Source organism: Panthera pardus, unplaced genomic scaffold (assembly GCF_024362965.1).
Source record: "Panthera pardus isolate Hobbes unplaced genomic scaffold, ASM2436296v1 HiC_scaffold_24, whole genome shotgun sequence".
Taxonomy (NCBI): Eukaryota; Metazoa; Chordata; class Mammalia; order Carnivora; family Felidae; genus Panthera; species Panthera pardus.
The window spans coordinates 130,643,585-130,667,206 of NW_026526810.1; the positions used below are offsets into that span (position 1 = coordinate 130,643,585).

At 54.8% G+C, this 23,622-nt stretch overlaps 1 protein-coding gene and 1 long non-coding RNA gene across 6 annotated transcripts in view; one reads left to right on the plus strand and one right to left on the minus strand.

Moving 5' to 3' along the window:
* The window catches only part of LOC109274530 (B2 bradykinin receptor), a 53,134-nt gene that overhangs the window by 13,693 nt on the left and 15,819 nt on the right, over nt 1–23,622 (plus strand). The window contains exons 2-4 of one of the 5 annotated variants that reach the window (XM_019462199.2): nt 9,364–9,500; nt 11,257–11,366; nt 14,957–17,699. In XM_019462199.2, the coding sequence (XP_019317744.2) occupies nt 11,293–11,366; nt 14,957–16,061 (1,179 nt within the window). In that variant the 5' untranslated portion in view covers nt 9,364–9,500; nt 11,257–11,292 and the 3' untranslated portion in view covers nt 16,062–17,699. Of the gene's footprint in view, nt 1–9,363; nt 9,501–11,253; nt 11,367–14,956; nt 17,700–23,622 lie in introns of those variants that run through there. The other 4 variants (XM_019462198.2, XM_019462200.2, XM_019462202.2 and 1 more) reach the window with 4 other exon arrangements.
* LOC109274531 (uncharacterized) lies at nt 18,708–21,281 on the minus strand. The gene is made up of 3 exons (XR_008417316.1): nt 21,168–21,281; nt 19,517–19,740; nt 18,708–18,860 (listed from the first exon to the last, which is right to left on the minus strand). It is a non-coding gene; the product is annotated as an uncharacterized LOC109274531 (long non-coding RNA).

Consider the following 23,622-nt stretch of genomic DNA (forward strand, 5'->3'; position numbering starts at 1 on the left):
ATAAAGAGAGACAGCGCAACAAGGCACCGGGGTTCAAATCCTGGCTCCACTAGGTACCAGCCGTGTGACTCTGGCCTCTGCTTTCTCATCTGTGAAATGGGACCAGTAGTCAGACCTCCATCTAAGGTGGTTGCAGATTTCCTGGCCGACTCTTGATTTCAGCTCAGGTCATGATCCCAGGGTCATGGGATCCAGCCCCGTGTCAGGCTCCCTGCTAATCATTCTCTCTCCCTCCGCCCTTCTCCCCTGCTTGCGCTCTCTCTCCCTCTCAAATAACACACACACACACACACACACACACACACACACTGTTACGATTAATTTAGCCCGCTTCTTTTTCCTTTTTTTTTTTTTAAATGGGACTACTAGAAAATTTACATTACTTTATGTTTCAAATTAAATCTCTACTAGACAGCACTGCTCTAGGCTGTGGGAAACCCTAGACAGCCAGGTTTCACGAACAAGCGAACTGAAAGGAAGAAAACACAGAGTGAGGGATGCCAGGGGAACCTTTAAATTAAAAGAAACGTAAGAGACACATCAACCAACCCAACGTGACAAATAACTCGGGTCCTGATTCAAGAAAATAGCCGTGGGGAGCCTGGCTGGCTCAGCCGGAGGGGCATACGACTCCCGATCTCGGGGTTGTGAGTTTGGGCCCCACGTTGGGCATGGAGCCTACTTAAAAAAAAGAGGGAGAGAAAGAAAAAATAACTTGTAGAAACACCCTGAGGTAGTCACGGAACAGATAGGCACGTGAGAGTTGCTTGAAAACTTACAGGAAGGGTTGGGTAGGTTTTGGTGTGGAAGACACAAGAGTGACCGTGAATTGGCAATTACTGAAGCCGGGTGATGGGCACAGAGATTCATGATGGGAGCCTGTCGGCTTGTATAGATCTTCAAAAGTTGCCCTAAGGGGCGCCGGGGTGGCTCAGTCGGTTAAGCGTCTGACTTCGGCTCAGGTCACTATCTCGAGGTCCGGGAGTTCAAGCCCCACGTGGGGCTCTGTGCTGACAGCTCGGAGCCTGGAGCCTGCTTCGGATTCTGTGTCTCCTTCTCTCTCTACCTTTGCCCTTCTCGTGTGCACGTGCTTGCACTTGCTCTCTCTCTCTCTCTCTCTCTCTCTCAAAAGTAAATAAATATTAAAAAAATTTTTTTTAATTAAAAAAAAACTTGCCATAAGAATAAGCTAAAAAACGAAAACAAAAACACAAACCAGGGGCTCTGCCTAGGTTCAGATCCCGGCTGGCCATGCCTCAGTTTGCTCATCTGTGAAATAGGGACAGAACAATGGTCCCTACACTGCAGAGAGGTGCAAAGAAAATAGATTTGTTTTGCAGGTGCTTTATACCCTGTCATTGGCCTTCACACTACCTTTTTATGGGAAGCTATTCCCAGTTACCCAAGGGGCCAGGGCTCCTGCCACAGGTCATCAGCCAGACAAACCCAAGACACGCCCAGGTTTCCCTGCATCCCGAGTCCCAGCATGATATCCTTACCTGTGCTGGGGACCCGGGGCCAGCTTTTCCCATCCTCTCTGCTTCTCTGGCCTTGGGAGACTCAAGGCCAGTTCCTTTGCAGATCAACACTAAGAAACACGGTCCCCTTCCCCTCCTTTCTGGACAAGGTGTGACACGGGCAGAACTTGGAGCTCTGGAATTCTCAGCGCTGACTCCCTGGGTTCCAATGGGCTCCACCTTCCAAAGCAGAGTTGGGCCGAGGGCCATAGTCACGGGGCTGGGCAAGGCTCGGGCTTGCCTGTGGCGGTCGTGTCTTGGGCAGGCCTGGCCCAGGATCCTCAGAGGCTTCAGGGAGGCCGGGAGAAGGGGAACTTGCTAAGACTGGCTCATTCCGTCCATCTCCATACGAGCCTTTGGATGCCAGCAAGTGGGGAGATGAGCCCCCGAGACTGCAGGGTGCTAATCCACTGCCTCTGTTTCCCCGTGGTAGCTCATTTCCTTTAGGGACACGGTTGTACAGAGGTCTCCAGAATCATCTATGACAACCCTTCATCGTAATCGTGGAAACGAAGTCTCAGAGATGTCACAGCGTCTATCCCAGGGCACACCTGGTACTCAGTGACAGAGACAGGAGACGGTCCTCGAAGGACGGCACTAGGCTGTGGCTTGATGTCCAAGTTCATTTGATCCTGCCCGCCGTGTCTGTGCTCGTCGCCAACTATATCTCACACCGAACATGACAAACAAATGGGGAATAGGAGTTTGTTGAATGGGGGAGCCCGGGTGGGGAGTCCGGGGGGCTCAGTCGGTTAAGCATCGGGCTTCAGCTGAGTCGTGATTGCGCGGTTCATGAGTTCGAGCTCCGCATCGGGCTCCGTGCTGACAGCTCAGAGCCTGGAGCCTGCTTTGGATTCTGTGTCTCCCTCTCTTTGCCCCTCCCCTGCTCATGCAATGTCTCTCTCTCTCTCTCTCTCTCTCTCTCTCTCTCTCTCTCTCTCCCTCTGAAAGATAAGTAAACATTAAAACAATTTTTTTTAAAAGTTTGTTGAATGAAGCCCCCTCCCAGGAAGCGAATGGGCAATAGTAGAGGTCCCTTCAGAGACCAGATCTCAGAGGCTACAGCGTGGCAGGAAGGGACAAAACTCCGCGTGCCCCAAACTGCGTGTTCTCCACTGTCCCTCTTGCACGCACCTTGGACAGGACCCGAACCACTTCGTGCCACGAAGTGTCGTTTTTTTTTTCTCTTCAGCTGGCTCCAAGTCTCCGTTTATTATGTCATCACCTCCTCGTTTTGTAAACTGGCTTCCTGGGAAGACGGTCCCGGTAGGGACACCCTTGCAGGTGGCAGGGGGGCCAGGCCAGCAGCCAGTTTGGCAAAGGCCCCCGGCCACCGCCCTCTCCTGCCACCCCAGCAGGGCCACGGGCCCCCCCGGGGGCCACCAGGACCCTCAGGGAGCTTGAGCGTCTGTGGGAGAAATGAACGTTCTTCAGCATACCCAAGCCTGGGCCTGTCCCGAAGGATTGCTTTTCTGGAAAACACACTCCCTGTGGACGCACAGCCTTCCTGTTTTGCAAGGCTCTATTGCAAGGATTTCTATTTCCCCCCATTATAAATTCTTGACCTGCTTGTGACAGAAACCCTGGGACCTATAGGAAAGTGGAAAGGACATCTTTATAATCGCACAAAGGCACTGCTCTTAGGTTTGGTGTAAGCCATCCACACCTGCGTGGGCAAGGGGTATGAGGTTTTGTTTTTTTTTTACATTTTTAAAAAATGTGTATTTGTTTATTTTGAGAGAGAGAGAGAGCAGGAGAGGGGCAGAGAGAGAGGGAGAGAGAGAATCCCAAGCAGGTTCCACACTCAGTGCAGAGCCTGAAGCGGGGCTCAATCTCATGACCGTGAGATCAGGACCTGAGTCAAAATCAAGAGTCAGATGCTTCACTAACTGAACCACCCAGGCGCCCTGAGTTGGGGTTTTTAACTGTGTTCACAATCAGACAATGTTAGCACACAGCTCCTTCTTCTGCATAGGACAGGGGCAGCTGTGGAATTAAAAAAAAAAAAAAAAAAAAAAAGAACAGGGGGCCTGGGTGCCAGGATTCCAGAATTCCAGGATTCCAGGACCTGGTTTCAAAGTTGAGCTCTGCCACCAGCCGGCTGTGCGTCCTGGGGGAACGCCCGCCATCCCCGGGCCTCTGTGTCCCTTCTATAACATGAGGGAGTCTGATGAAATAGTGTTCAAAAGCCCTTCTCACCCTAGTATTCCAGGATCTTGTCAGGTTAACCTAGAAAGAGTTTCCGGGGGCAGAAGGAAGGAGGAAGGAGGAATATACCCGGTACAAGAATCCCGTGCTTCAATTAAGACAGGTCCTCGGGCTCTGTCCCCAATGGCCCCAGTCTTGTAAATGCCTCCAGACCCCACGTCGCCTTTGGCCTGTACCAAACCCCTAAATAACGGCCACTCCAGCAGGAGACAGGCAAGGACTTGGCTCTTGTCACAGGCTGGCACTTAATTTGCTGTGTGGCTTTAAACATCTCATCGCCTCTCTGGGCCTCAGTTTTCCCTTCTGTAAAAGGGAGGGTGGGAGCAGGTGGAGCATTTTCGTGAAAGCAAAATTCTTTCCTCCAATAAAATTGTTGGCAGCAACCTGAGACAGGGCACAGAGGAAGGGCACACTGACATTCACGGAGCACCGCCCACGGGTCACACGCTGTCGGGAGCACTTTGCTTTCATTATCCTCCTTATCTTCACAGCAAACCCACAAAATAGGCGCTATGAACATCCCCATTTGATGGATGAAAACACCGAGGTCTGGTGGGGTTCGGCGGCTTGTCCAAGGTTATAAACGGCTAGTCCGTGTTGGATCTGGGATTCTGACCTGGTTGGATCTCAGTTATGAAACCCCGGTCCCTTGTCTTTCCAGCCCTTTGGGGACATCTCCAGGGACTCAGCCCATGCTCCTCCACATTCACACACACACACACACACACACACACACACACACACACACACAGTGGCCATTCCTCTGTAGCCCATCCATCATGCTCCCCACTGCACCCCCAAAGCGGGGCCCCAGGGACTGCCGACTTCCCAGGCCCCATGCAGCCAGCTGAGCGGTCCGCACCATCCCCACAGGCCCCAGCCACCTGCACAGGGCACCCAGACGGGGGTGGGCAGCCCCAGCAAAGGCAAGGAGGTGGGAGCATAGGGAACGTCCTTGGAGATCAGGAGAGGGGTGACAGTGGCTGGGGCATGTTAACCTTAAAAATAAGACTGTCAGTTCTTTTACCAGAAAAAAATGGTTTATTTGAGAGTAACAGAATCACAGCCTGAAACACATAACTACAGGGAAGCCATGGACAAGCCTGGAGAACAGAGTAAGGCTCTTTTTCCAGAGGGAAGGGAGAGAAGTCAGGAGGGCTGTTATAAACAAAAAGCCCATTGGAGGAAACTGGGAGTTGGAAGTATAGTGGCTTCTCATTGGCTGAGCTGCGGCTATCTCTCATTGGCTGGGCTATTGCTAAGGGAGGAGACAATCTTCCTTCTTTCCCCCTGGGGCTGTAAAGGGGAAGCCCAAGATTCCTTCTGCTGGGATTGCGTGTTTTCTGCTGGGGCTGTGGAGGGCTGCTGGGAGCAGCACTGAAGGTCTGCCTGCTGGCCTCCCGACCCCATTTTAAATGAGGTTTCTTTTCCTTCACTTGGCACAGGGAAAATCTAGCACATGAAAAGGGATTGGAATAAAGGAATGGTTTCATAACTGACACTAAGTAAATACAGTGACTTGATATGATATTCCATGTAAAATCATGGGAGAAGAAAGGATGCTTGCATGTGGATGTGCGTAGGGATAGAACTCTGGGGGTCTTGAACACAAATGCTCTGGAATCTGGTTATGTTATCTTGTAAAACAAATAGGGTTTTTTTTTAAGGGGAAGGATTGGTGTTAGAATGTCCAATGAAGTTTCCCATTAAAACCCCAAACCCCAGGAGTGCCTGGGTGGCTCAGTTGGTTAAGTATCTGGCACTTGATTTCAGCTCAGGTCATGATCTCATGGTCAATGGGATCGAGCCCTCAGGGCTCTTCCTTGACAGCTTGGAGCCTTCTTGGGACTCTCTCTCCCTCTCTCTGCCCCTCCCCTGCTTGTGCTCTCTCTCTATCAAAAATAAATAGTTTGGGGTGCCTAGGTGGCTCAGTTGATTAAGCATCTGACTTCGGCTCAGGTCATGATCTCACAGTTCATGGGTTCGAGCCCCACGTCGGGCTCTGCTGACAGCTCAGAACCTGGAGCCTGCTTCGGATTCTGTGTCTCCCTCTCTCTCTCTTTCTGCCCCTCCCCCATTCATGCGCTCTCCCTCCCTCCCTCTCTCTCTCAAAATAAATAAACATTAAAAAAAATTTTTTTAATAAATAAACTTAAAAAACAAAAAAACCCTCTAAAAACCAATGTGGGGAAAAGAGTCAAAACAAGTTGAACAGAAGAACCTTCCATAATAAGGAGGTAAAGCATAAAGACTGAGCCAGCCCTGGGGTATCTGAGGGCGGGCAGAGTTGGGTGAGTGCACCCTACCCTGTGAGGCAGAAAGCATGTGGGTGAGGGGCTCTGCTCCTCTTACATTCTCTATACATGTTTCCAAAACATTCCAGGCCCATAATGTGTCCAAATGCCGGAAGGGCCCACATGATTGGGTTGGATCTTCTGATTCAGCTCTCTAGGAGTTCCTGGAATGGGGGAGGACTTCCCAGAGCCCCATCCTTCCCCGTAGTCAGGTATGGCCTTTTTTTAGGGACAAAGAGGAAAAAAGTCCTTTGGAAATTCTGTGGCCAGGCCACGCTTTTTCCCTGCTGCCGAGGCCCATACGGTGCATGAGCCCACCTCCTTCCCCAGCCCCCCAGTATTTACTGTGGCCTGAAGTTTCCCTGGGTGCTTATCTGTAAGCCGCATCCTTACCCGGCACGCATGTAGATCTTCTCCGATTCTAGAGGAAAGCATTTGTTCTGGAGATGTGTCTGGCAGAGGGCTCTAAGATGTGATTCAAGAGACCTCGGTTCTTTCCAGCTCTGGCCTGGACTCCAAAGGGCTGGGTGGTCTGAGACATTCCACTTCTTCCTGTAGCTAGTGGTGTTCAAGAGATGGGATGTGCAGATCAGTGCAGGCAGGGCGGAGGGGGCGGGGTGGAGGGGGAGGGCCCTTCCCACTCGGGGTGCTGAGTATAATGGGGTAGACGGCCACACACACACACACACACACACACACACACACACACGGCAAAGGAGAACACCTTTTGTTCAGATGGAAGTTAGAACTACAGTCTCAAGTGTTCCCCCCAGATCCGCGGGGCCGGCGATGTCCCAGCGACACCCTAATCATCTCCCAACCCAGCTTTGGAATCAGTGTCCGAAAACCGAGGCTGGGTCTGTGAGCGGGAGAGCAGGCCCCACGGAAGGGTCCCCTCCGAAATCCCATGTGTCCCGTGGTGTGGCCGAAGCAGACCAGCCCTCCCACAGGGGCGGGAAGGGCAGCTCACATTCTGGAACACGTTGACCGCATGCTCTGTGCCTGTTCAAGCACTGACTCATCCGCTGCTCACCGCGGCCCTGCGAGGTGGGGGCTATTTTTACACTAAGCCCCAAATGACAAGCCCAGCAGAGGGGGACCCAGTTCTGATTCCGGAAGCCTCTAGCTGCCGCGCTGGGCCCCCTGGCTGGCGACACAAGTTTCTAGGGTGCTTTGGGGTTGTTTCCCCCCAGTTTGGTCACTCCCCCTGTGGGTTCTGCCATACTATTGCCACTTGTCCAGCTACTTCTTTAATAGACTTACTTCTGAATGGTCACTTCACGTGGCCACCTTCTTACTAAACGGAAAACGAGTGTCATCTGTCATAACAACAATCTGTGACAAATAAATACAATGGCCTGACGTATAAAAGCCCCTCTACTAAAGTCAGACAAGATTCAGGCACGAGGCCCGCCCTCTTCGGTGAAAGCAAATCCCACAGGGGTGTTGAAAATGCACCAACAGGGCTGGGACGGCCCCGGCGGGAAGAGTGACCACACAATACGGGGTTATTTGCCATTCAGCCCTCAACCCTCGCTTCGGGCAACAGCTCCCTGCTTTAGCACGCAGCCACAAAACGCTGCCACAAAACGCTGCCACGGCTGGGATCCCAGGTTGGGGGGCCCACACAAGGCGAGATTTGGCCCTTGAGAAAGTGGCACTGTGTGTTTTGTGGCGGCTGCAGCCTCAGAGCCCCCCAGACACCAACCAAAACCGGATCCCTCTGAGACTCCGGTGGAATTTACTCCTGGCAGAACCGACGGCCAGTGTCGATGTGACTCAACGAAGGGAGATCTTTTTTAAAGCAAGTCCTTCTTGGACAGGATTCCGAGGCAGATGAACAAGGGAATCAGAATGTTGGAAGCTTCCTTCTGAGCATCAGTGTGAGCAACGAGGGGGGAGCCCAGTCACAGGGTCACCCCCCCCCCTCTTCTACCTCTACTCCAGCCAGGAGGGTCAGTCTGCGGGGGGACTGACCAGGACATCGAGGCCCAGGGGGGCAAGGGGGCTCGTTCAGGGCCACGCGGAGAGTGCCGCACGCCTGGCCACCGCCCCCCCCCGCTCCCCCCTCCCCGTGCCAGCTTGAGCTGCGCCAAGCTCTCTCCCACATTCCTTCCGATCGCTCTCTGACATCAGATTTTATAATCCCAGGGCCTATTCGACAGGGTCCCGGGAGGAAAGAGAAGGCACATTCACACTGGGTAATATTGAGGTGTTTTTGACAGAGGGTCTATTTTCGGAGTGTGGACGGCTTGTGGGGGTGCCGGCGGGGCACCAGAGCCAGCACAGCCAAGGTCCTGGCTCGGGTCACCCCCTCCCTCCCAGAGAACTGAACAGGACCAGGTGGCAGTCTCCAGAATCCTGGCCAGTGAGGTGGAAAGGGCCCCTGATAGGAGCTGTGAGCTCGGCCCCTGGAGGCCCTGAGGCAGAGAACTGGGAGCCCACGCCCCAGCTGATGCCCCATGTACTTCCTCCCTCCCTGCCCTGCTGGTGCTCCCACTGGCCAAGCCCAAAGGAAGCCAGCCCTTCTGAGGTTCCTAGGGGGGCAGGGGGGGGGGCTGGCTGGGAGAGTGGCCTGGAGCTGCCTGCGGCTCCCACAGGCAGAAATCTCCTGGGGATGCCTCCGCCAGCAGAGGCAGAGAAGCAACTAGCGTCTACAATTTCTCCAGACTTGAAACCCCCTCTCCAGAGGGCTGCAGAGAAACTCCCGGCTTTGTTTTCAAAATGAGAGCAATGTTTACAGCCATTAGCCAGCAATTAGGATCAGCCGGCCAGATCGGGAACACCCAACACCCAGGGGCCACGAGGAAACACTGGGCACTCCCCAGGGTGACTGAGCTGAAGCACCCCCGCCCCGCCCGCAGTCACCTGTGCAGTTGTCACTGTCTGGGTGGAATTGGGGGGCCTGGGACAGACTGAAGTCCCTCAGCAGGAGAGGGGAGCCCCATGGGGCAGGGAAGCTCACCTTGCTTTCCCCCGCCCCCCCCCATCTCAATTAGGGTCCTGGAGGAATGAATGATTCAAACACATGGCCTCTGCCCTCCGCTTTCCAGGGAGCAGGGAGGCCCTCCCCAAAAGGCAATCTACTAGACCTTTCTTCCCTTCCCCCAGACCCCTTCCGTCCCTGAAGCATCAGCAGGACTTGGCTGCTTGCTGGCCTCCTCTTGCAAGTTCCAAATCCTGACCTCCGCTCAGTTCAGGGGTTCAGGGAAACCTTTTCCAGATGTTCATTAAATATCTTCTGCCTCGTTTCCTACTTACTAACCCAGTCTCTTCTTTTTCTAATGCCTTAATGTTTCTTGGACTGTCGTCCGCCTTCCCTTCACCCCCTACAACCGGATTAGGAGAGCTGGCTTCTGGAAGCTCCGTGTGCCTGCTGAGGGGTGGCTGAAACCCGGGGCGGGGCAGATCCACGGCTCCATGCCCATGCACATGGGCACCCAGGTTTTCACACCCTTCCTGGACGGGAGCAAGAGGGCAGGTGAGATCCCGGCGGGAGCTCGAGATCTGGACCAGAAGGGGGGGTTCAAGCCCCACCTCTGGGTCTTGTTAGCAATGGCACCTGGACGAGTGACCTCCCCCATCTCTGCACCCCCACCTCCTCGGCAAGGCCAGCCTGTGGCAGATGCCTACCTCCCGGGATGAGAGTACAGTTGGTCTTTGAACAAAGCTGGGGGGAGGGGTGCTGACAGCCCTCCCTGTCGGAAATCCGCATCTAACTTTTGACACCCCCAGACCTTAACTGCTGAGAGCCTACTGTTGACCAGAAGCCTTACCAATAACATAAACTGCCGATTAACACGTATTTTGTATGTCATATGTAATATATAGTGTCTTACAATAGAGTGAGCTAGGGAGAAGCAAATGTTATTAAGGGAAACGTAAGGAAGCCCCTGGGTGGCTCAGTTCATTAAACCTCTGCGACTCTCGGTTTCAGCCCAGGTCCATGATCTCACGGTTCGGGGCATCAAGTCCCCCGCTTTGCCTCCCCCCCCCCCCCCCGCCACTGCCTCCATCAGGCTCTGTGCTGACTGTGCAGAGCCTGCTTGGGATTCTCTTTCTCTGTCTGTCTGTCTCTCTCTCTCTCTCTCTGCCCCTCCCCTGCTCATGCTCTCTCGCGCTCTCGCTCTCTCTCCCAAAATAAATATTAAAGAAAAAAAAGAAAAAGAAAATCACAAAAAAGAGAAAATAAATTCACATTTATGGGAGTGTACCGTATTTATTGGAAAACATCCGCATACCTGGACCCTCGCAGTTCAAAGCTGTGCTGTCCGAGGGTCAGCTGTACAGTGAAACATGAAGAGGGACAGAGAAAGGCTCTGAGTCCCTCTCATCCGGGGCTCAGACCTTGAGAGCACACAGTCACCACCACAAGGGTTGGAACCGCTCCTCTGTACCCGCCTTTGCCTTTAGGCTCGAAGGCCCTGGAGATGCTCCAGCCCAGGCCCCCCACCCCCAGCTCCAGACCCACTCTGAGCCCCACGGCTACTTGCACCCCTACCTGTGAGTTTCAGAAGCACCTCAAACTTAACAAGTCCCGGTCTAAACACATGACCCCTTCTCCAAGTCAGCCCTCCGCCTCTTCCCTTCACAGGAGATGGCAGCACCTGTGGTGGGGGGGGGGGGGTGTCTTTGACACGTCCCTTGCTCTCCTCCCCGGGCTCTCATGGCCAGCCTTACACCAGGGCTGAACCTGCTAACCGGTCTCCCTGCTTCCACTCTGTCCCTGCCACAATCCCGTACCCTCCGTCCCCCAGCAGCCACCAGGGCCTAACACACATCCACACCAAGCTTCTTCCTGCCTCGGGGCCTTTGCACCTGCTGCTCCTTCGTAGACATCCTCCTCTCCACCGCCATCTTTTTGCTCAGTTTCCTCCTGCTCACCCTCAGCTCTTAAAATAAATATCCATTTCCCACACACACACCCCCCCCCCCCACCCACGCCAGGCTGGTTTAGGACTCCATCTTATATGCTTTCGTGGGACCTTTATTTCATAGCACTTACATCAGTTTTCAATTATTTAGTGACTATTTCAGTAATGTCTGGCTTCTCCATTAGACTGTAAGCTCCTGGAGGACAGGACATTGTGCCATTATGTCCCTAGCACCCAGTATGCAGCAGCTGCTGAATAAATATTTGTTAGTGAAGGGCTCGATTTCCCTTCCCTCGTGGACAAACACATGTGTGTTTTATGGTCCCCAGCCCACGATCTAACTGTCTTTTCTCCTCCGATCAGCCCGGGCGCCTCACGCACGTCTCCCTCTGAGTCCGAATGTTCTCTTCCTGGAGGAGACATATGTTCCTGTCTTTTCATGAGGACCCCGTGCCCACCACAGCCACTTTCGGGTAAGTCAAAAGAATTCCTTGATTTACTGCTTATGGTGGGAGGGGCAGAAAGCCTGGAGAAGACTTGGGGAATGTGACCCCCATTTCCTGGGCAACAGTGAAAGCAACAGGCAGTGTGGGATCCGCAGAAAAAAAAACCTCTCGAGGGCTGGTAGGGCCCGTGTTCGAGTCCCCCATGGACCTGGTGGGAGCAGGGCGGGTGGTGTTCTGTTGGGTTTGGTGGGGTACGGGGATGCGGGAGGAAGATACAGAAGTGATGGTCATGTGCGACCCATCGCAAATGAACTTGGAAATGAAGAGAGTGACACTCTGAAGTCAACACCCAAGGAGTCAGAGATGCACCAGGTCACCGTGGAGAAGGGATGTCTCCAACTCATGTCTGATGTCTGGTAGGAGGCCTAGCCACTCTATAGAGAGAACCGATTGCGAGTGGAAGCAGAAGAAAGGGAGGGTCGGTCTTGAGGGTTCAGGGCTGGCGAGACAAAGGGCAGAGGGGCCCCGCCGGGCTTCTCAGCCCTGTATGGGGTGCAGCATACCATGGAGATGACCAGGCAGCCACGGGGCACTTAACTCCCAGTTTTGCACTCCCCAGGCCACCTCGGACAATCTAGTGGCTTCTCAGAGCCAGCTAAGGGCCAGGGGCCATCCCGTTGGCAAAGGACCACATTGCTGGGAAATTAACAGGCAGCATCTGGTGCCATACTTCCGTCTTCCGAGACCCAGACCCTGAGAGACAACTGTCCAAGCCTGGGTCACTGAGAAAATGGGTTTTATGTAGCTGCAAAAACAGGGCCAAAGGCTGGACCAAGGAGGTTGTCCAGGAGAAGCCTTACATCCAGAGGCTCTGGAAGGAGCCTGCCAGTTTGCACAGGTCAGGAACTTAGGGCCCAGTGGGGACGGCCAGTCTCTGTTCTGTGATATCTGGGGTCTCAGCCGGAATACTCCAAGGCTAGGGTGCCAGGGTCAACCAAAGGCTGAACTGGGGCCAGAGGATCTGCTTCCAAGGGGGCAAGTTGGTTCCTCCCACACCTCTGCTTGAGCGCCCTCACAACATGGCTGCCAGCTGCCCCCACAGCAAGCACCCTTGCAAGGCCAAGGAAGAAACTGCAATGTGTTTTATGACAGACCACGGACTCACACACTGTCACTGCCACCACGGGTGGGAAGCAAGTCAGCGGCTACATTCACTGCAAGAGGAACTAGACTCCACCCTTTGAAGGGAAGGGTAGCAAAAAATTGGGGGACATATCCAAATCACCACTCCACCAGAAGAATCTTCCCAGAGCCTTTCTCCTATCCCATCACTCCCTCCTTAAAGCTCTCAGGGACAAAGCTTCACTTTCTTAGCAGCCAGTGATGACTGTCTTTTTTCCTTTATTCATCCCATCCCTGGCCACTTCCCACCTTGCCTTCCAGAACATGCCGGAGGCTTCCGCATCTCTGCACCTCCGCTTAAGCTGCTCCTTCTGCCTGGTCTTCCTCTCTCCTTGTTGGTGTTGTTTGTTTGTCTTGTTTTTTCATTTTCTTATTTGAGAACAGTGGAGACACAATGCTACCTTGGTTTCCAGGGTACAACATAGCCATCCAACTTCTCTATATGTTACGCTGTGCTCACTGCAAATGTAGCCACCCTCTGTCACCATATAACACTGTTCCTTCTTGCTCTCTGTTGACATGTTCCTCATCTTTCGAGATCCAGCTCCAGAGTCACAGAGTCACCTCCGTCCTTCTCCACACGCACCCAATTCTGTGCCCCACACCCCCACGGCATCCATCACACTCTAGACCACAGTTGCCAGGAGCTTTGGCAGGGCGTGGGGGACACGTGGCACCCACCTCTGGGTCTCTACAGCCAGGGTGGAGCTCAGCACAGAGAAGATGCTCAAAGCACATTGAAAGAACCATTGCAGGGGCGCCGGGGTGGCTTAGCTGGTTGAGGGTCCGACTTCGGCTCAGGTCACGTTCTCATAGTTCGAGGGTTCGAGCCCTACGTCGGGCTCTGTGCTGCCCCTCCCCCACTGGTACTCTGTCTGTCTCTCTCTCTCTTTCAAAAATAAATAAAACATTTTAAAAAAGACAACTGTTTTAGAAAAGTAAATAAATGAATACATACAAATGTACATACATACATAAATACATAAATAACAATTGCACTGAGGAATGAGTTAGTCACAGGTGCCCAGTTTGGCCGCTCAAAGCCAGCCAGCTGGTCCCGGAAGCAGAGGGGCTTTTCCTAGGAAATCCCACCGGTGAACAGCAGATTCTTTCCCATAGCTGTGGCTCAGCCCGCCACCCCCCACCTCCCAGCCAATGAGCCTGCCCCGGAAGGACTCACCCACCCAGGAAGAGCTCCCCTCCCACCACCTTCCCTGACTCTCCCTGCCCTGAGCACTAGGGAAACATCTACTCAGTCTTGCCCTCTGGTGGCACTCTCCGCTTCCGATGTGTCTTCACGCCCACGCTTTGAGTTGGCCCTTGCAACAGCCATACAAAGCCACTCAAGAAGAGAGCAGCGTTTTACTCCAAAGGAAACACAATGGAAGCTCGGGCAGGTCAAGCAATTTGCCTAAGACCACACAGCTAGGGAGCTGTCCAACCCCCGTGCCTCTTGGCAGAGGGTAGAGAGGAAGTAGCCTGAACAGTGACACTTCCAGAAAATGAACCGCCCCGTGGTCTGAGTCGCACCCAGGAGTGGAAGAGGAAGAAGTGAGTTGATGATACAGTCGCTAATACAGGAGCAAGAACCTGAAAACAAGTGGTGCCGGTTGTTTTCATTAAGTTCACGAAAAGTCGATAATTATTCGTGCTTTTTGAGCCAAGAGCACAGCTTTTTGCCCACTGTCTTGGATTCCCACCGCAGCCCTGAGAAGTACATTCTGTTATTCCCATTTTACGAGGTAGGTCACTGAGGTTCGGAGAGGCTAATTAACTCACCCAAGGTCACGCGGCCAATGAACGCGCCGAGATATGAACTGTCTGGTTCCAAAGCCCCTGCCTTCCCTTGCCATCACGTGACCTCGGACTGTCGTCAACACTTGGCTGATGGAGGTTCTGGAAGCACAGCGCTGCCTTCTGCCAGAAGGAGACAGGGTGTGGGCAGATGGGCTGTGGTCTCGGAGGCAGGTTGGAATATCACTGTCTGGCATGATATCACCTTTCTCCTCTAATAAATTACTCACCGTGACCAGGCCACGAGAGGCTGAAAGATGCCCAGCTCCCTTGGGAGGGGCCCGCGCGATAAGGAAGGAATGTGTTTTGCATCCTCCCATCACGGAAGCTTCGAGGAGGCCCAGGGCCCAAGACTGGTTGTTGGTGCCGCGGGGGGACACCGTCCAAGGAGACATCCCAACGGAGCTGCCAGGCAAAGAACACGAGCTCTCGGCTCAGCCCAAGGAGACGGGGTCCCTCTGAAAGACCCCGGGGAGTCCGGGGCGCCCCGGTCTCTGAGCATGCGGCAGAAAGGGCCTGAGCGCCCCTCCCGACCTCGCTTCCGGAAGCTGCTTGCTGAGTCCGCCTCCTTCTGCGTCAGTTGTCTCTCCTCCTTCTTGTGACCTCGAGGTGTAACAGCCTCTTTTGTGCTTTTCTTTTAGCGTCGAAATGCTCAACATCACCTCGCAGGTGCTCGAGCCCACTCTCAACGGGACGTCGTCCCAGGGCTGCGTCTACGACGAGTGGAGGAGCTGGCTCAACGCCATCCAGGCTCCCTTCCTCTGGGTCCTGTTCGTGCTGGCGGCCCTCGAGAACATCTTCGTCCTCGGCGTCTTCTGCCTGCACAAGAGCAGCTGCACGGTGGCCGAGATCTACCTGGGCAACCTGGCCGCGGCGGACCTGCTCCTGGCCTGCGGGCTGCCCTTCTGGGCCATCACCATCGCCCACAACTTCGACTGGCTTTTTGGGGAGGTCCTCTGCCGCGTGGTGAACACCATGCTCTACATGAATCTGTACAGCAGCATCTGCTTCCTGATGCTGGTGAGCATCGACCGCTACCTGGCCCTGGTGAAAACCATGTCCATGGGCCGGATGCGCGGGGTGCGCTGGGCCAAACTCTACAGCCTGGTGATCTGGGGGTGCACGCTGCTCCTGAGTTCGCCCATGCTGGCCTTCCGGACCATGAAGGAGTACACGGCCGAGGGCTACAACGTCACGGCCTGCCTCATCGTCTACCCGTCGCGCACCTGGGAGGTGTTCACCAACGTGCTCCTGAACTCCGTGGGCTTCCTGTTGCCCCTGGTCGTCATCACCTTCTGCACGGCACAGATCATGAAGGTGCTGCGCAACAACGAGATGCAGAAGTTCAAGGAGATCCAGACGGAGAGGAAGGCCACGGTGCTGGTCCTGGCCGTGCTGCTGCTGTTTGTCACCTGCTGGCTGCCTTTCCAGGTCAGCACCTTCCTGGACACGCTGCTGCGCCTCAACATCCTGTCCGGCTGCTGGGATGAGCACATCGTCGACGTCTTCACGCAGATCGCGTCCTACATGGCCTACAGCAACAGCTGCCTCAACCCGCTGGTGTACGTGATCGTGGGCAAGCGCTTCCGCAAGAAGTCACGGGAGGTGTTCCGGGGACTGTGCCAGAAGGGGGGCTGCGTGTCGGAGGCCACCAAGACGGAGAACTCCATGGGCACGCTACGGACCTCCGTCTCGGTGGAACGCCAGATTCACAGACTGCCCGAGTGGGTGGGGAACAGCCAGTGAGGGCCGCCCCGAGGACTACGGTTCACGTGGGTGAGGGCGCGGTTACAGCTGCCCCTCAGGATGTGCCCGAGCAGGAATGGAAGGCATGCGACCTTGGGCAGTAAGTCGACGTCTCCGGCCAAACACAGGCGCTTCATTCCCGCCCTGCCCAAGATGCAGCGGGCGAGGCCGTGAGGATGGGGTGACCTCGTGCCCAGAGCCAAGGGCTCCATAAACATGATGGTATTATTGTTCCCATTTGCTGCCACCCGTGGGCCAGTCTGCTTCTTCCCAGGAGTGGAGGGGGCCTGGGGACAGGGACAGGAGGGACTGAGTGTCCCTCCCACGTGGCGTCCCAGCCTGCCCCAGCGTGCCAGATCACACCTCCGGGAGAACTGCCACCCCAGCTTTGAGGCCACGGCTGGGTCCCCAGGCGGGGGGCCTGGCTGGAGTTTTGCCTTCAGTCTCTTAAATCCTCTCAGCTGGGACTCCGGAGGATGATTTCTCAGATCAGTGAAGGTTGAACTCTGAGGGATCCCTGGTAAGAACCCGGAGACCAGGATCCCATCACTCCCCCTGCCCGTGGGCAAGATGGTCTGTGCCAAACAAGAACTCGATGAGCACTTAGCAGTTCTCTAGCACTTGCTGTGTAGGCAAGTATTGAGCACCGCGGGCAAGAGGGAAGAAAAAAGCAAGTATGATCTCTGTCTCCGAGGAACTCGCAAACTCGAACAGGGATGACTCCTTCCAACGACCAGAAGGCTGTTCTGCGACGTGGTGCAGCGAGGCACCCTGGCTGGTGCAGAGGAGAGGACTGAGGAGGAGCCTGACGCCCCAGTTCTGCTGATAATTAGTGGCACGTCACTTAATCCCTGCCTGTTTCGTCCTCTGTGACATCAGCTTGTTGGGAGGGCTGAAAGGCGTAACAGGCACGAAAGTGCTTGGGAAAAAGGAAAGGTGCTATATAAATGTGAGGCTTTATTAGGCACACAGTATGGAAATAAATTTATTATAAAGAAACGGACTCGGGTTTTACAATAGCTCTTTAGAGGAGAACCGGTATTGTAGCTAACGGTGCTGTAAATAAAGCACGTCTCAGGGTTGGCCTCATAGCAGGTGCGCAACAACGTTACCTGCCTTCCACCTTCCCGTAACGCTGCCTGCCCGCCCCCCACACATACACACACACGCGAGCGTTCTGCGGACACGCCACCCCTTCAATGTTTGATTTGTGATGCCCGCGAGAGATGTCTGAGTGAACTTGCCGGGGACTCATGCTCAGACCGGGGGTGGGCAGTACTCAGGCGGAGTCCAGCCCGTCCACCGTTGTCCGGGTCTCAGCAACCGAGGGCACCGACCAATTACCACCCGAGGACAGCAGCCCAATGATTTGGCACGAGGGTCACGGACCCCATAGCGCTGATCCTGGGACCAAGCTCCCCTACAGGGCTGAGCGCCTCATTTGGGCCAGCTGGGTCTGAGTCACAGCGTGGCTGCCTGGTCTTATGTGACCAAGAGGAAGCCCTGGGGCCCCACAGGATGAACCCAGAAGGGAGAACGCCCTCCCCCAGGGGCCTCCAGCCGGCGCTGCGGAGAGGCTGTGGCTCCGCCTTCGCTGGGCGGGGCCGGCAGTGGTTGGATGGGGCAGCGGTGGGCGGGGTGATGGGGCAGCGGTGGGCGGGGTGATGGGGCAGCGGTGGGCGGGGTGATGGGGCAGCGGTGGGCGGGGTGATGGGTGGGGCGGGGCGGGTCCCAGGAGTAAGGCCACAGGAAGCTGAACCAGCATCCTTGGCCAGAGGCTTAAGAGACAGTCCTATCGCCAAGCCCCCCGTGCTCCAGGGAGGATTCATTTCTTTTTTTCTACGGGGCTCCCAATCGGCCTGCTGTGGCCGGCAGGTACCGTGGGGAGTAAGGAGAACGCACCTCCCGGGCTCCAAGGCTCCAACGTCATGTGGCGGAGAACCAAGGCGGGGAGGGCCAGCTCAGTAGCAGTGGAGCTCAGGAGCTACCAGGATGGTAAGGCAAGCGACACCAGGACAGCATTCATTCACTCAAAGTAATTGGATACTTGTTAGCAAGCCCTCTCCGGAGAAGATGGAAACCCCAAAGACCAGGAAACCTTGGATGGCAAACAGCCGGTAAATCCTCATCAAACCAGCTCTAGATTTTAAAGCAAAAGGAGTCAGAAAAGATTCCCAGCCTTTGTGCCCCTGCCACGCACACCCCTCTGCCCCAATAAACACACACGCTCGTAGCTGGAGAAAGAAAACGGTTGAAGAAGTAGGCAGGGTTTAACATTTTAATGGAGTTAAACCGCGCGCAGACTGTGAGTGGAATAAAAAGGAGGCTGTGCTTCGCACATGTGTAGCACTCATCCATCAGCGGGTGTGTGATGGGCACCTAATGGTCATTTAGCTCTGGACACCTAATGGTCACTTAGGGGTCCTCCCGTGGCCTGAGGAGCCATCAGTCTGCAGGAGGGCAGCCGCCCAGTGGGTTGTTTTGACACTGTGATAAAGAACATTGTCCTGTGAAAGACCCAGAGAGCTGTTACGTTGTAAGGAGGGAGCAATTCACAAACAATGAGAAATGGATGAGGTGTGTAAACATGTGTCTTTTCCATACAGCTTAATAAACGGTCGAGGAGTTTTTTTGCAGTGGTTTTTGTAGGCGTTTTTCATGTCACGGTTCCCGAAAACCTTAGTTTTGTGAGGACACTGCAATCAAGAGGCAGCGAGAAGGCCATTATTTCCGCTCAACCCACTTGAGGGCTTCTGTCCTGCAGAACAGCGGTGTCCAAGCTCTTGTGATTGTGTATCCCTATAAGTAAAAGAATTTTGATTATGCATACCCAATGTGTAAACTCATTAATATGTATTAAACTGCAGGCTCTAAAATATACCGAAGTAGAAATGTAAGAAAATTGAATAGGGTTTGATAGTCTCCCCCGTCCTCCGTTCCTACAGTGGTAACTCATCAAGCTCCCACCAGGTGCCAGCGAGCCCCCATGAGGCCCTAGAATCAGAGGGGTGGCAACAAGTTCAAGCATTCATGCACGCAATATATATTTACTGAGGCCCTTCCCTCTCACCTCCCCTTCCAAGCAGGAGTGCCTTCTACAATGTCTAGATTAAACAAACAGTTGTGTGGCCATTGCTTGCATAATCCCAGTGATGGGGAACTCATTACCCACTTCATTTAGGGGACCTCCTCATTACTCACGTATTCATTCATTCACTCGTTCATTAAAGAACACTTCTATTCTGTCTCTACAGAAATGGCATTACTCGATCTATACACCTCCACGCACCCATACCAGAAACCTGGGGGTCATCGGTCAATACACCCTCTCCCCCATCCCTCCCACCTACCGGATCAGCACCTCTTTCAGATTCCACCCACGTGTTTCCAGGACCTACCTGCTTCTCTCTATGGCTGAGCATCCTCTCACCGCTGTTGCCGTCTCTGATACTGACCTCGACCATCTGCCAGCTCTTATCCTTCACTCTGTATCCAATGACGTGTCTTCACACAAATACAACCGTAGAGGGGCTATACCCCGAAAGAGCAGCGTTTAGGAGCCGAGGCTTGGGATGAGGCAGACCTGGGTTGGATTCCAGTCCTGGTTCCGGCCAGGGCTCCTATTTGTTGTGTGGTCTGGAGCATCTCACCGATCCTTTCTGAGCCTACGTTTTCTCATCTGTAAAAGGGGGCGAATAAGGGCATCTGCCTTACGGAGCTGTTGACAGGATTCGCGCAGAAAAGCGTCTAGCCCGGTGCCTGGTACAGAGTTGGCACTCGACGCGTGTGAGCGGCCACGATGGTGATCATGATGGCGATGACAGCTGTGATGAAGACGATGGTGAGGGCGAGGACCACGCTCTCTAACAGGAAATCCTGCAAACGTGTCCCGGCACCCGGGATAAAGTTCTACATCCATAACGTGGCTCGCAAGGCCTGTCATGAGCCAGCCCCTGCCTTGTATCTTTCCCTCTCTCCACTTCCTGGCTCGTTCTCTGCCCTCTGGCCCTAGTGTCCACAACTGGATAGAGTCCGACACATTTTCCGTGCTCCTTCCAGTGCTCGAGCCTCCCACTCGTCCTGCACCCTTACCTCCCCAGCAGCTCTGAGCTCGGAGACAGTTGCCCACCACTGCCCGAGGGAGCTCACTCCTCTAAGGGACTTTGGTCGCTGGGTAAGCGTGACTCTAGGATGTCTGCAGCCCAGAGGGAAGCCACCTGGCCGGAAGCGTGAACTGGGCTCTCGGCAGGTGGAAACGGGCTGGGAAAGCCGCCCTCCCACCTGCCCCCAGCCAGCCCAGCAACATGAGCAGCCCCTGCCTTCCCGACCCTCCGCGGCGCCCCCCCTGAAAGCCCACCGGTGGGCCCCTGAGCCTGCCCTGGCCGAGTGGGTGAGGAGGTGGGGTCACGGTGCAAGCTGAATGCCAGCGACCTGGTGGGACTGAATGCTAGCGATGAGGGCCGTCGTCGATCTCTGAAGTCCCTGGTGCAGTCTTCATGATTTGGAAAGCAAAGCCTCGGTCCGCAGCCACCGGCAGTGTGGTCCCCTCTCTCCTTGCTCTTAGCCCCTGAGCCCACGGCAGAGCCACACCTTCTGACCTCTCGCCAAACCCTGGAGGATTGGGAGCAGTGGGGGGGGGGGGGGGGGGGTGGACAGGGGCGAGGCGAGGAGGTCACGATTCAGCAGTGGGAATGGCTGAAAGCCTGATGGCTTGCTTGTTGTTTTTTGGCTGAGGCCAAATGGCCCCATGATAACGTCTCACACTCCGCTGACCTCTTTTCAGACCCTCGTGACCCCTCAGGGAGGTGGGCACCTGCGTTACCGCCAGTTCATGATGGGGAAACTGAGGCCCAGAGAGGGAAGTAACTTGCTAAGACCCCACTGCTCTTCAGGAGGGGTGCTTGTAACTGCACTGCGGGGGGGGGGGGGGGTACAAATCTGGCCTCAAGCTGCTTTCCTGCGGGGACAGCTTCTGAGCCCACGCTGGGACTGTTTCTGCCCTAACAGAGTCTGAATCTTGTAGGCCTCGTGAGTATTTACCTCCTACAGAATCCACCCCCCCCCCCCACACACACACACACCAGGGGCTGGAGGCTGACACCTTACCCTGAGATGTTCTCCGTAGCAGCTTTATCGAGATATGACTCACAAGCCAGACAGCTCACCCATTCCAGTGGGTTTCGCTTGCCCCCAGAGCTGTGTGGTCACTGTTCTCTAGTTCCAGAACACGCTCATCACCCCAGCGTGAAATTCCCCCAGCACCGCCTCCCCCCAGGTCCCGGAGCCACTAACCCTCCCGTCTCCAGACTTGCCTCTTCTGAACATTTCATTCGGATGGAATCATAACACCACGTGCCTTTTGTGTCTGGTTCCCTTCATGTGCCCGACGCTGAGAGGTAACATGTCATTGTAGGGGGAGAACTTTGGAGGCCAGGCCTTGAGGCCCCACCATGCCACCCACCCGCTGTGTGATCTTGGCCAACCCCTCACCCCCCCTCCAACGGCCTTTGGCCTCAGTTTCCTCATCTGGAAACTAGGCAGCTAACACCCTAAGTGTGACTGTCTTACCCAGAGCTAATGACTCTGGAAGGAGGGCTCCATAAACTGTAGAGGGCAGCACCAATGTGACAGCGACTGCCCTGGGCTTGGAGCCAGGTTCCTGGTTCACATGCCAGCTCTGTCAATCCTGCCTCTGGGAATTCGGGCAAAGCCAGTCAGGTTCTCTGAGTTTCTGTTCTCTCGCCTATACAATGAGAATCCAGGTGCTGTGAAGAGTAACAGAGATCAAAGCACTCTCGTGGGTTAAATAGTATTCCGTACCCCCCTCAAGTTCATGTCCACATGGGACCTCAGAACAGGATCGTATTTGGGAATAGGGTTTTCACAGAGGTCATTAAGGTAGGAGGAGGTCGTACCGGATTATGGTGGGCCCTATGTCCAAGGACCGGGGTCTTCATAGGAGGAGGAGAGACACACAGAGACACGGAGGCCACAAGGAGATGTAGTCAGAGATCAGAGTGACGGTCCCACAAGCCAAGGAACGTCAAAGATTCCCCAGAACCGCCAAGAAGCCAGGAAACAGTCATAGAAGACACTGTTCCTCAGAACTTGCCGACACCTCGATCTTGGACTTCTGGCCTCCTGACCTGGGAGAGATTAAATTTCCGTTGCTCGAAGCCAGACTGTCTGCGGCACTAGGCTCCGGCAGCCCCGGGAGGCGGCCAGAGGCGCTGTAATCGTTCTGAGGACGCGCTCACTCACCTTTGGGCCTGCCCACCGGGGTCCACACAGACCCCTTTCCCCCCAGCAATGCAGGAGTCAACCAGAAGCTTCCTTGAGGTCTCCTGAGGCCTGGCGATGCCAGCTGGTGACAGAAGTGTCCCTAAGAAAGAGCAGGCTAGAGCATCTTGCAGAACTCGAGGGAGTTTTTCCAAAGGAGGATCCCCAGGCCTTTCTCAAGGTCATGTAGGATGTTAGGGGCAAACCCAGGCCCCCCAGAGTGTACGAACCACAGAACTGCTGGAGCCGGGTTTATTAAATACCCCAGGCCCCAGGCTGCTGGCCCAGGACCGGGGCTGCCCTGTTGCCCTCTTCCTTCCCCAGGCCCCAAAGCCAGGCTGATTCAGGGCCTCCCAGACCAGGCTAAGAAGAGGCCACAGGGCCCGGCTCCCGGCTTCCGACTCGGTGGAAGGTTGTTTAGGGACAACCCCACAAGATGAACCAAGACGGGGTTCTGAAGCTTCCCCGGACACCCCGTCCACGCTGAGTCAACTTCCGAGGCCCACACAGAGGGCCAGCCCTGTCTGCCTGTTTCCTCTCTGGGGTCCCGGCCAAGACAGAGGACGGCTTACATAACCCTTCTTGTGCAAGAGCAAATCAATAACCCAGGACAGCTCCCGCTGGCTGCGTCACCACAGCGTCTCACCTGATCCCCAAACTCTGAGAAGGGGCCCGCTTCACAGACCAAGAAACCAAGGCTTCCGGAGGTGGCGCAGAAACCGGTCCGAGGTCAGCCAGCTCCTCAGTGATGGAGCTAGGATCCGAACCCTCCCTGGCAGGTGGCTCTGCGGCCCAGACCCGCCCGCCCCGAATTCCAGATCAGACCTGAGGACCGGGGCCTTGCTTGCAAGTCAGATTTTTCCCCCAAAGTACCTGTCCACTGGGAGGAAGACAAAGCAGTGGGACCTTGGCATCCCGACTGCTGGATGGCCTTTCGGGGCAGTCTGACCCCTGTCCTCGTGCTCCATGGGGAAGAACAGACCCTCTCACTGCGAGAACTGGTTGTCTCTCCTGGGTGCCCCCACCCCATTAACCGCCCGAATTCTTTCTCTTCAATTCAGTTCTAAAATCATTTTCTCCTAGAGCCATAGGGCTCACCTTCTACTCTGTAAGCTATCGTGGTGCCATTATTTACTTTGGAAGAATTTCCCCAAAGTTTCTCAAAACGAAACAAAACAAAGTGAAAACAAAATAACGACAACAACAACAACAACAACCAAAAGCGAAACCAAAACCTGGCTCCTGATTGGTCCGATAAGTCTCAGAACTGCAACCACGACAC